This window comes from Oncorhynchus mykiss, chromosome 19 (assembly GCF_057628025.1).
Source record: "Oncorhynchus mykiss isolate SJ-2025 chromosome 19, ASM5762802v1, whole genome shotgun sequence".
Taxonomy (NCBI): Eukaryota; Metazoa; Chordata; class Actinopteri; order Salmoniformes; family Salmonidae; genus Oncorhynchus; species Oncorhynchus mykiss.
In genome coordinates this window covers 4,290,411-4,304,254 of record NC_143040.1, presented here as the reverse complement: position 1 = coordinate 4,304,254, position 13,844 = coordinate 4,290,411, and the positions used below count along the sequence as shown (strand labels likewise).

Here is a 13,844-nt window from a genome sequence, read left to right as displayed (position 1 = left end):
TGATGATGTCTCTCTCCCAGCCTCTCTCAGCCCGGCTCAGGTCCATTAGAGGAAGGGAAGAGGAGTCTAACATGATGTTGTCTCGCTCCCAGCCCGGCTCAGGTCCATTAGAGGAAGGGAAGAGGAGTCTAACATGATGATGTCTCTCTCCCAGCCTCTCCCAGACCGGCTCAGGTCCATTAGAGGAAGGGAAGAGGAGTCTAACAGTAGGGATGGTTAACATGATGATGTCTCTCTCCCAGCCTCTCTCAGCCCGGCTCAGGTCCATTAGAGGAAGGGAAGAGGAGTCTAACAGTAGGGATGGCTAACATGATGATGTCTCTCTCCCAGCCTCTCTCAGCCCGGCTCAGGTCCATTAGAGGAAGGGAAGAGGAGTCTAACATGATGTTGTCTCGCTCCCAGCCCGGCTCAGGTCCATTAGAGGAAGGGAAGAGGAGTCTAACATGATGATGTCTCTCTCCCAGCCCTTCTCAGCCCGGCTCAGGTCCATTAGAGGAAGGGAAGAGGAGTCTAACATGATGATGTCTCTCTCCCAGCCTCTCCCAGCCCGGCTCAGGCCCATTAGAGGAAGGGAAGAGGAGTCTAACATGATGATGTCTCTCTCCCAGCCCTTCTCAGCCCGGCTCAGGTCCATTAGAGGAAGGGAAGAGGAGTCTAACATGATGTTGTCTCTCTCCCAGCCTCTCCCAGCCCGGCTCAGGCCCATTAGAGGAAGGGAAGAGGAGTCTAACAGTAGGGATGGTTAACATGATGATGTCTCTCTCCCAGCCCTTCTCAGCCCGGCTCAGGTCCATTAGAGGAAGGGAAGAGGAGTCTAACATGATGATGTCTCTCTCCCAGCCTCTCCCAGCCTGGCTCAGGTCCATTAGAGGAAGGGAAGAGGAGTCTAACATGATGTTGTCTCTCTCCCAGCCTCTCTCAGCCCGGCTCAGGTCCATTAGAGGAAGGGAAGAGGAGTCTAACATGATGATGTCTCTCTCCCAGCCCGGCTCAGGTCCATTAGAGGAAGGGAAGATGAGTCTAACATGATGTTGTCTCTCTCCCAGCCTCTCTCAGCCCGGCTCAGGTCCATTAGAGGAAGGGAAGAGGAGTCTAACATGATGTTGTCTCTCTCCCAGCCTCTCTCAGCCCGGCTCAGGCCCATTAGAGGAAGGGAAGAGGAGTCTAACATGATGTTGTCTCTCTCCCAGCCTCTCCCAGCCCGGCTCAGGCCCATTAGAGGAAGGGAAGAGGAGTCTAACATGATGTTGTCTCTCTCCCAGCCTCTCCCAGCCCGGCTCAGGCCCATTAGAGGAAGGGAAGAGGAGTCTAACATGATGTTGTCTCTCTCCCAGCCTCTCCCAGCCCGGCTCAGGTCCATTAGAGGAAGGGAAGAGGAGTCTAACATGATGTTGTCTCTCTCCCAGCCTCTCTCAGCCCGGCTCAGGTCCATTAGAGGAAGGGAAGAGGAGTCTAACATGATGTTGTCTCTCTCCCAGCCTCTCCCAGCCCGGCTCAGGCCCATTAGAGGAAGGGAAGAGGAGTCTAACATGATGTTGTCTCTCTCCCAGCCTCTCCCAGCCCGGCTCAGGTCCATTAGAGGAAGGGAAGAGGAGTCTAACATGATGTTGTCTCTCTCCCAGCCTCTCCCAGCCCGGCTCAGGTCCATTAGAGGAAGGGAAGAGGAGTCTAACATGATGTTGTCTCTCTCCCAGCCTCTCCCAGCCCGGCTCAGGCCCATTAGAGGAAGGGAAGAGGAGTCTAACATGATGTTGTCTCTCTCCCAGCCTCTCCCAGCCCGGCTCAGGCCCATTAGAGGAAGGGAAGAGGAGTCTAACATGATGATGTCTCTCTCCCAGCCCTTCTCAGCCCGGCTCAGGTCCGTTAGAGGAAGGGAAGAGGAGTCTAACATGATGTTGTCTCTCTCCCAGCCTCTCCCAGCCCGGCTCAGGTCCATTACAGGAAGGGAAGAGGAGTCTAACATGATGTTGTCTCTCTCCCAGCCTCTCCCAGCCCGGCTCAGGTCCATTAGAGGAAGGGCAGAGGAGTCTAACATGATGTTGTCTCTCTCCCAGCCTCTCCCAGCCCGGCTCAGGCCCATTAGAGGAAGGGAAGAGGAGTCTAACATGATGTTGTCTCTCTCCCAGCCTCTCCCAGCCCGGCTCAGGCCCATTAGAGGAAGGGAAGAGGAGTCTAACATGATGATGTCTCTCTCCCAGCCCTTCTCAGCCCGGCTCAGGTCCATTAGAGGAAGGGAAGAGGAGTCTAACATGATGATGTCTCTCTCCCAGCCTCTCCCAGCCCGGCTCAGGTCCATTAGAGGAAGGGAAGAGGAGTCTAACATGATGTTGTCTCTCTCCCAGCCTCTCTCAGCCCGGCTCAGGTCCATTAGAGGAAGGGAAGAGGAGTCTAACATGATGATGTCTCTCTCCCAGCCCGGCTCAGGTCCATTAGAGGAAGGGAAGATGAGTCTAACATGATGTTGTCTCTCTCCCAGCCTCTCTCAGCCCGGCTCAGGTCCATTAGAGGAAGGGAAGAGGAGTCTAACATGATGTTGTCTCTCTCCCAGCCTCTCTCAGCCCGGCTCAGGCCCATTAGAGGAAGGGAAGAGGAGTCTAACATGATGTTGTCTCTCTCCCAGCCTCTCCCAGCCCGGCTCAGGCCCATTAGAGGAAGGGAAGAGGAGTCTAACATGATGTTGTCTCTCTCCCAGCCTCTCCCAGCCCGGCTCAGGCCCATTAGAGGAAGGGAAGAGGAGTCTAACATGATGTTGTCTCTCTCCCAGCCTCTCCCAGCCCGGCTCAGGTCCATTAGAGGAAGGGAAGAGGAGTCTAACATGATGTTGTCTCTCTCCCAGCCTCTCCCAGCCCGGCTCAGGTCCATTAGAGGAAGGGAAGAGGAGTCTAACATGATGTTGTCTCTCTCCCAGCCTCTCCCAGCCCGGCTCAGGTCCATTAGAGGAAGGGCAGAGGAGTCTAACATGATGTTGTCTCTCTCCCAGCCTCTCCCAGCCCGGCTCAGGCCCATTAGAGGAAGGGAAGAGGAGTATAACATGATGTTGTCTCTCTCCCAGCCTCTCCCAGCCCGGCTCAGGCCCATTAGAGGAAGGGAAGAGGAGTCTAACATGATGATGTCTCTCTCCCAGCCCTTCTCAGCCCGGCTCAGGTCCATTAGAGGAAGGGAAGAGGAGTCTAACATGATGATGTCTCTCTCCCAGCCTCTCCCAGCCCGGCTCAGGTCCATTAGAGGAAGGGAAGAGGAGTCTAACATGATGTTGTCTCTCTCCCAGCCTCTCTCAGCCCGGCTCAGGTCCATTAGAGGAAGGGAAGAGGAGTCTAACATGATGATGTCTCTCTCCCAGCCCGGCTCAGGTCCATTAGAGGAAGGGAAGATGAGTCTAACATGATGTTGTCTCTCTCCCAGCCTCTCTCAGCCCGGCTCAGGTCCATTAGAGGAAGGGAAGAGGAGTCTAACATGATGTTGTCTCTCTCCCAGCCTCTCTCAGCCCGGCTCAGGCCCATTAGAGGAAGGGAAGAGGAGTCTAACATGATGTTGTCTCTCTCCCAGCCTCTCCCAGCCCGGCTCAGGCCCATTAGAGGAAGGGAAGAGGAGTCTAACATGATGTTGTCTCTCTCCCAGCCTCTCCCAGCCCGGCTCAGGCCCATTAGAGGAAGGGAAGAGGAGTCTAACATGATGTTGTCTCTCTCCCAGCCTCTCCCAGCCCGGCTCAGGTCCATTAGAGGAAGGGAAGAGGAGTCTAACATGATGTTGTCTCTCTCCCAGCCTCTCTCAGCCCGGCTCAGGTCCATTAGAGGAAGGGAAGAGGAGTCTAACATGATGTTGTCTCTCTCCCAGCCTCTCCCAGCCCGGCTCAGGCCCATTAGAGGAAGGGAAGAGGAGTCTAACATGATGTTGTCTCTCTCCCAGCCTCTCCCAGCCCGGCTCAGGCCCATTAGAGGAAGGGAAGAGGAGTCTAACATGATGTTGTCTCTCTCCCAGCCTCTCCCAGCCCGGCTCAGGTCCATTAGAGGAAGGGAAGAGGAGTCTAACATGATGTTGTGTCTCTCCCAGCCTCTCCCAGCCCGGCTCAGGTCCATTAGAGGAAGGGAAGAGGAGTCTAACATGATGTTGTCTCTCTCCCAGCCTCTCCCAGCCCGGCTCAGGCCCATTAGAGGAAGGGAAGAGGAGTCTAACATGATGTTGTCTCTCTCCCAGCCTCTCCCAGCCCGGCTCAGGCCCATTAGAGGAAGGGAAGAGGAGTCTAACAGTAGGGATGGCTAACATGATGATGTCTCTCTCCCAGCCTCTCTCAGCCCGGCTCAGGTCCATTAGAGGAAGGGAAGAGGAGTCTAACAGTAGGGATGGTTAACATGATGATGTCTCTCTCCCAGCCTCTCCCAGCCCGGCTCAGGTCCATTAGAGGAAGGGAAGAGGAGTCTAACATGATGTTGTCTCTCTCCCAGCCTCTCTCAGCCCGGCTCAGGTCCATTAGAGGAAGGGAAGAGGAGTCTAACATGATGATGTCTCTCTCCCAGCCTCTCTCAGCCCGGCTCAGGTCCATTAGAAGAAGGGAAGAGGAGTCTAACATGATGTTTGTCTCTCTCCCTGCCTCTCTCAGCCCGGCTCATGCCCATTAGAGGAAGGGAAGAGGAGTCTAACAGTAGGGATGGCTAACATGATGATGTCTCTCTCCCAGCCCGGCTCAGGTCCATTAGAGGAAGGGAAGAGGAGTCTAACATGATGTTGTCTCTCTCCCAGCCTCTCTCAGCCCGGCTCAGGTCCATTAGAGGAAGGGAAGAGGAGTCTAACATGATGATGTCTCTCTCCCAGCCTCTCTCAGCCCGGCTCAGGTCCATTAGAGGAAGGGAAGAGGAGTCTAACATGATGTTGTCTCTCTCCCAGCCTCTCTCAGCCCGGCTCAGGTCCATTAGAGGAAGGGAAGAGGAGTCTAACATGATGTTGTCTCTCTCCCAGCCTCTCTCAGCCCGGCTCAGGCCCATTAGAGGAAGGGAAGAGGAGTCTAACATGATGATGTCTCTCTCCCAGCCTCTCCCAGCCCGGCTCAGGTCCATTAGAGGAAGGGAAGAGGAGTCTAACAGTAGGGATGGCTAACATGATGATGTCTCTCTCCCAGCCTCTCCCAGCCCGGCTCAGGTCCATTAGAGGAAGGGAAGAGGAGTCTAACAGTAGGGATGGTTAACATGATGATGTCTCTCTCCCAGCCTCTCTCAGCCCGGCTCAGGTCCATTAGAGGAAGGGAAGAGGAGTCTAACAGTAGGGATGGCTAACATGATGATGTCTCTCTCCCAGCCTCTCCCAGCCCGGCTCAGGTCCATTAGAGGAAGGGAAGAGGAGTCTAACATGATGATGTCTCTCTCCCAGCCTCTCTCAGCCCGGCTCAGGTCCATTAGAGGAAGGGAAGAGGAGTCTAACAGTAGGGATGGTTAAAGTGATGATGTCTCTCTCCCAGCCTCTCCCAGCCCGGCTCAGGTCCATTAGAGGAAGGGAAGAGGAGTCTAACATGATGATGTCTCTCTCCCAGCCTCTCCCAGCCCGGCTCAGGTCCATTAGAGGAAGGGAAGAGGAGTCTAACAGTAGGGATGGTTAACATGATGATGTCTCTCTCCCAGCCTCTCCCAGCCCGGCTCAGGCCCATTAGAGGAAGGGAAGAGGAGTCTAACATGATGTTGTCTCTCTCCCAGCCTCTCTCAGCCCGGCTCAGGTCCATTAGAGGAAGGGAAGAGGAGTCTAACAGTAGGGATGGTTAACATGATGTTGTCTCTCTCCCAGCCTCTCTCAGCCCGGCTCAGGTCCATTAGAGGAAGGGAAGAGGAGTCTAACATGATGTTGTCTCTCTCCCAGCCTCTCTCAGCCCGGCTCAGGTCCATTAGAGGAAGGGAAGAGGAGTCTAACAGTAGGGATGGTTAACATGATGATGTCTCTCTCCCAGCCTCTCCCAGCCCGGCTCAGGTCCATTAGAGGAAGGGAAGAGGAGTCTAACAGTAGGGATGGTTAACATGATGTTGTCTCTCTCCCAGCCTCTCTCAGCCCGGCTCAGGCCCATTAGAGGAAGGGAAGAGGAGTCTAACAGTAGGGATGGCTAACATGATGATGTCTATCTCCCAGCCTCTCTCAGCCCGGCTCAGGTCCATTAGAGGAAGGGAAGAGGAGTCTAACATGATGATGTCTATCTCCCAGCCTCTCTCAGCCCGGCTCAGGTCCATTAGAGGAAGGGAAGAGGAGTCTAACAGTAGGGATGGTTAACATGATGTTGTCTCTCTCCCAGCCTCTCCCAGCCCGGCTCAGGTCCATTAGAGGAAGGGAAGAGGAGTCTAACATGATGATGTCTATCTCCCAGCCTCTCTCAGCCCGGCTCAGGTCCATTAGAGGAAGGGAAGAGGAGTCTAACAGTAGGGATGGTTAACATGATGATGTCTCTCTCCCAGCCTCTCTCAGCCCGGCTCAGGTCCATTAGAGGAAGGGAAGAGGAGTCTAACATGATGATGTCTCTCTCCCAGCCCGGCTCAGGCCCATTAGAGGAAGGGAAGAGGAGTCTAACATGATGATGTCTCTCTCCCAGCCCGGCTCAGGTCCATTAGAGGAAGGGAAGAGGAGTCTAACATGATGTTGTCTCTCTCCCAGCCTCTCTCAGCCCGGCTCAGGTCCATTAGAGGAAGGGAAGAGGAGTCTAACATGATGTTGTCTCTCTCCCAGCCTCTCTCAGCCCGGCTCAGGTCCATTAGAGGAAGGGAAGAGGAGTCTAACAGTAGGGATGGCTAACATGATGATGTCTCTCTCCCAGCCTCTCTCAGCCCGGCTCAGGTCCATTAGAGGAAGGGAAGAGGAGTCTAACATGATGTTGTCTCTCTCCCAGCCTCTCTCAGCCCGGCTCAGGTCCATTAGAGGAAGGGAAGAGGAGTCTAACAGTAGGGATGGCTAACATGATGATGTCTCTACTGTCCTCTGCCTGGTTTCCTCTGGACCTCTCTGCTCACCAAGATGCTCTGCTGCTGGCCGGGAACCTGCTCGCTGGTATGTACCTGGACACAACACCTGTATACACCTGTTTGATGTTATTATAATGTTAACACACCTGTATACACCTGTTTGATGTTATTATAATGTTAACACACCTGTATACACCTGCTTGATGTTATTATAATGTTAACACACCTGTATACACCTGCTTGATGTTATTATAATGTTAACACACCTGTATACACCTGTTTGATGTTATTATAATGTTAACACACCTGTATACACCTGCTTGATGTTATTATAATGTTAACACACCTGTATACACCTGTTTGATGTTATTATAATGTTAACACACCTGTATACACCTGCTTGATGTTATTATAATGTTAACACACCTGTATACACCTGTTTGATGTTATTATAATGTTAACACACCTGTATACACCTGCTTGATGTTATTATAATGTTAACACACCTGTATACACCTGTTTGATGTTATTATAATGTTAACACACCTGTATACACCTGCTTGATGTTATTATAATGTTAACACACCTGTATACACCTGTTTGATGTTATTATAATGTTAACACACCTGTATACACCTGCTTGATGTTATTATAATGTTAACACACCTGTATACACCTGCTTGATGTTATTATAATGTTAACACACCTGTATACACCTGTTTGATGTTATTATAATGTTTACACACCTGTATACACCTGTATACACCTGCTTGATGTTATTATAATGTTAACACACCTGTATACACCTGTTTGATGTTATTATAATGTTAACACACCTGTATACACCTGCTTGATGTTATTATAATGTTAACACACCTGTATACACCTGTTTGATGTTATTATAATGTTAACACACCTGTATACACCTGTTTGATGTTATTATAATGTTAACACACCTGTATACACCTGTTTGATGTTATTATAATGTTAACACACCTGTATACACCTGCTTGATGTTATTATAATGTTAACACACCTGTATACACCTGTTTGATGTTATTATAATGTTAACACACCTGTATACACCTGTTTGATGTTATTATAATGTTAACACACCTGTATACACCTGCTTGATGTTATTATAATGTTAACACACCTGTATACACCTGTTTGATGTTATTATAATGTTAACACACCTGTATACACCTGTTTGATGTTATTATAATGTTAACACACCTGTATACACCTGCTTGATGTTATTATAATGTTAACACACCTGTATACACCTGCTTGATGTTATTATAATGTTAACACACCTGTATACACCTGTTTGATGTTATTATAATGTTAACACACCTGTATACACCTGTTTGATGTTATTATAATGTTAACACACCTGTATACACCTGCTTGATGTTATTATAATGTTAACACACCTGTATACACCTGTTTGATGTTATTATAATGTTTACACACCTGTATACACCTGTATACACCTGCTTGATGTTATTATAATGTTAACACACCTGTATACACCTGTTTGATGTTATTATAATGTTAACACACCTGTATACACCTGCTTGATGTTATTATAATGTTAACACACCTGTATACACCTGTTTGATGTTATTATAATGTTAACACACCTGTATACACCTGTTTGATGTTATTATAATGTTAACACACCTGTATACACCTGTTTGATGTTATTATAATGTTTACACACCTGTATACACCTGCTTGATGTTATTATAATGTTAACACACCTGTATACACCTGCTTGATGTTATTATAATGTTAACACACCTGTATACACCTGTTTGATGTTATTATAATGTTAACACACCTGTATACACCTGCTTGATGTTATTATAATGTTAACACACCTGTATACACCTGTTTGATGTTATTATAATGTTAACACACCTGTATACACCTGTTTGATGTTATTATAATGTTAACACACCTGTATACACCTGTTTGATGTTATTATAATGTTAACACACCTGTATACACCTGTTTGATGTTATTATAATGTTAACACACCTGTATACACCTGTTTGATGTTATTATAATGTTAACACACCTGTATACACCTGTTTGATGTTATTATGATGTTAACACACCTGTATACACCTGCTTGATGTTATTATAATGTTAACACACCTGTATACACCTGCTTGATGTTATTATAATGTTTACACACCTGTATACACCTGTTTGATGTTATTATAATGTTAACACACCTGTATACACCTGCTTGATGTTATTATAATGTTAACACACCTGTATACACCTGCTTGATGTTATTATAATGTTAACACACCTGTATACACCTGTTTGATGTTATTATAATGTTAACACACCTGTATACACCTGTTTGATGTTATTATAATGTTAACACACCTGTATACACCTGTTTGATGTTATTATAATGTTAACACACCTGTATACACCTGCTTGATGTTATTATAATGTTAACACACCTGTATACACCTGCTTGATGTTATTATAATGTTAACACACCTGTATACACCTGCTTGATGTTATTATAATGATAACACACCTGTATACACCTGTTTGATGTTATTATAATGTTTACACACCTGTATACACCTGTATACACCTGCTTGATGTTATTATAATGTTAACACACCTGTATACACCTGTTTGATGTTATTATAATGTTAACACACCTGTATACACCTGCTTGATGTTATTATAATGTTAACACACCTGTATACACCTGCTTGATGTTATTATAATGATAACACACCTGTATACACCTGTTTGATGTTATTATAATGTTTACACACCTGTATACACCTGTATACACCTGCTTGATGTTATTATAATGTTAACACACCTGTATACACCTGTTTGATGTTATTATAATGTTAACACACCTGTATACACCTGCTTGATGTTATTATAATGTTAACACACCTGTATACACCTGCTTGATGTTATTATAATGTTAACACACCTGTATACACCTGCTTGATGTTATTATAATGTTAACACACCTGTATACACCTGTTTGATGTTATTATAATGTTAACACACCTGTATACACCTGTTTGATGTTATTATAATGTTAACACACCTGTATACACCTGTTTGATGTTATTATAATGTTAACACACCTGTATACACCTGCTTGATGTTATTATAATGTTAACACACCTGTATACACCTGCTTGATGTTATTATAATGTTAACACACCTGTATACACCTGCTTGATGTTATTATAATGATAACACACCTGTATACACCTGTTTGATGTTATTATAATGTTTACACACCTGTATACACCTGTATACACCTGCTTGATGTTATTATAATGTTAACACACCTGTATACACCTGTTTGATGTTATTATAATGTTAACACACCTGTATACACCTGCTTGATGTTATTATAATGTTAACACACCTGTATACACCTGCTTGATGTTATTATAATGATAACACACCTGTATACACCTGTTTGATGTTATTATAATGTTTACACACCTGTATACACCTGTATACACCTGCTTGATGTTATTATAATGTTAACACACCTGTATACACCTGTTTGATGTTATTATAATGTTAACACACCTGTATACACCTGCTTGATGTTATTATAATGTTAACACACCTGTATACACCTGTTTGATGTTATTATAATGTTTACACACCTGTATACACCTGTTTGATGTTATTATAATGTTTACAGAATGTTAACACACCTGTATACACCTGTTTGATGTTATTATAATGTTAACACACCTGTATACACCTGTTTGATGTTATTATAATGTTAACACACCTGTATACACCTGCTTGATGTTATTATAATGTTAACACACCTGTATACACCTGTTTGATGTTATTATAATGTTAACACACCTGTATACACCTGTTTGATGTTATTATAATGTTTACACACCTGTATACACCTGTTTGATGTTATTATAATGTTTACAGAATGTTAACACACCTGTATACACCTGTTTGATGTTATTATAATGTTTACACACCTGTATACACCTGTTTGATGTTATTATAATGTTTACAGAATGTTAACACACCTGTATGATGTTATTATAATGTTAACACACCTGTATGATGTTATTATAATGTTAACACACCTGTATACACCTGCTTGATGTTATTATAATGTTAACACACCTGTATGATTTTATTATAATGTTAACACACCTGTATACACCTGCTTGATGTTATTATAATGTTAACACACCTGTATACACCTGTTTGATGTTATTATAATGTTAACACACCTGTACACACCTGTATGATGTTATTATAATGTTAACACACCTGTATGATGTTATTATAATGTTAACACACCTGTATACACCTGCTTGATGTTATTATAATGTTAACACACCTGTATACACCTGCTTGATGTTATTATAATGTTAACACACCTGTATACACCTGCTTGATGTTATTATAATGTTAACACACCTGTATACACCTGTTTGATGTTATTATAATGTTAACACACCTGTATACACCTGCTTGATGTTATTATAATGTTAACACACCTGTATACACCTGTTTGATGTTATTATAATGTTAACACACCTGTATACACCTGCTTGATGTTATTATAATGTTAACACACCTGTATACACCTGTTTGATGTTATTATAATGTTAACACACCTGTATACACCTGCTTGATGTTATTATAATGTTAACACACCTGTATACACCTGTTTGATGTTATTATAATGTTAACACACCTGTATACACCTGCTTGATGTTATTATAATGTTAACACACCTGTATACACCTGCTTGATGTTATTATAATGTTAACACACCTGTATACACCTGTTTGATGTTATTATAATGTTTACACACCTGTATACACCTGTATACACCTGCTTGATGTTATTATAATGTTAACACACCTGTATACACCTGTTTGATGTTATTATAATGTTAACACACCTGTATACACCTGCTTGATGTTATTATAATGTTAACACACCTGTATACACCTGTTTGATGTTATTATAATGTTAACACACCTGTATACACCTGTTTGATGTTATTATAATGTTAACACACCTGTATACACCTGTTTGATGTTATTATAATGTTAACACACCTGTATACACCTGCTTGATGTTATTATAATGTTAACACACCTGTATACACCTGTTTGATGTTATTATAATGTTAACACACCTGTATACACCTGTTTGATGTTATTATAATGTTAACACACCTGTATACACCTGCTTGATGTTATTATAATGTTAACACACCTGTATACACCTGTTTGATGTTATTATAATGTTAACACACCTGTATACACCTGTTTGATGTTATTATAATGTTAACACACCTGTATACACCTGCTTGATGTTATTATAATGTTAACACACCTGTATACACCTGCTTGATGTTATTATAATGTTAACACACCTGTATACACCTGTTTGATGTTATTATAATGTTAACACACCTGTATACACCTGTTTGATGTTATTATAATGTTAACACACCTGTATACACCTGCTTGATGTTATTATAATGTTAACACACCTGTATACACCTGCTTGATGTTATTATAATGTTAACACACCTGTATACACCTGTTTGATGTTATTATAATGTTAACACACCTGTATACACCTGCTTGATGTTATTATAATGTTAACACACCTGTATACACCTGTTTGATGTTATTATAATGTTAACACACCTGTATACACCTGCTTGATGTTATTATAATGTTAACACACCTGTATACACCTGCTTGATGTTATTATAATGTTAACACACCTGTATACACCTGTTTGATGTTATTATAATGTTTACACACCTGTATACACCTGTATACACCTGCTTGATGTTATTATAATGTTAACACACCTGTATACACCTGTTTGATGTTATTATAATGTTAACACACCTGTATACACCTGCTTGATGTTATTATAATGTTAACACACCTGTATACACCTGCTTGATGTTATTATAATGTTAACACACCTGTATACACCTGTTTGATGTTATTATAATGTTAACACACCTGTATACACCTGTTTGATGTTATTATAATGTTAACACACCTGTATACACCTGCTTGATGTTATTATAATGTTAACACACCTGTATACACCTGCTTGATGTTATTATAATGTTAACACACCTGTATACACCTGTTTGATGTTATTATAATGTTAACACACCTGTATACACCTGCTTGATGTTATTATAATGTTAACACACCTGTATACACCTGTTTGATGTTATTATAATGTTAACACACCTGTATACACCTGCTTGATGTTATTATAATGTTAACACACCTGTATACACCTGCTTGATGTTATTATAATGTTAACACACCTGTATACACCTGTTTGATGTTATTATAATGTTTACACACCTGTATACACCTGTATACACCTGCTTGATGTTATTATAATGTTAACACACCTGTATACACCTGTTTGATGTTATTATAATGTTAACACACCTGTATACACCTGCTTGATGTTATTATAATGTTAACACACCTGTATACACCTGTTTGATGTTATTATAATGTTAACACACCTGTATACACCTGTTTGATGTTATTATAATGTTAACACACCTGTATACACCTGTTTGATGTTATTATAATGTTAACACACCTGTATACACCTGCTTGATGTTATTATAATGTTAACACACCTGTATACACCTGTTTGATGTTATTATAATGTTAACACACCTGTATACACCTGTTTGATGTTATTATAATGTTAACACACCTGTATACACCTGCTTGATGTTATTATAATGTTAACACACCTGTATACACCTGTTTGATGTTATTATAATGTTAACACACCTGTATACACCTGTTTGATGTTATTATAATGTTAACACACCTGTATACA

The 13,844-nt window shown here is 43.1% G+C and overlaps 1 protein-coding gene across 1 annotated transcript in view; it reads left to right on the top strand.

The window, feature by feature from the left end:
- LOC110511504 (huntingtin) overlaps positions 1–13,844 on the top strand; it is a 158,835-nt gene that overhangs the window by 75,691 nt on the left and 69,300 nt on the right. The window contains exon 26 of the mRNA XM_090209895.1: positions 6,854–7,011. Coding sequence (XP_090066021.1) covers positions 6,854–7,011 — 158 coding nt within the window. The remainder of the gene's footprint in view (positions 1–6,853; positions 7,012–13,844) is intronic.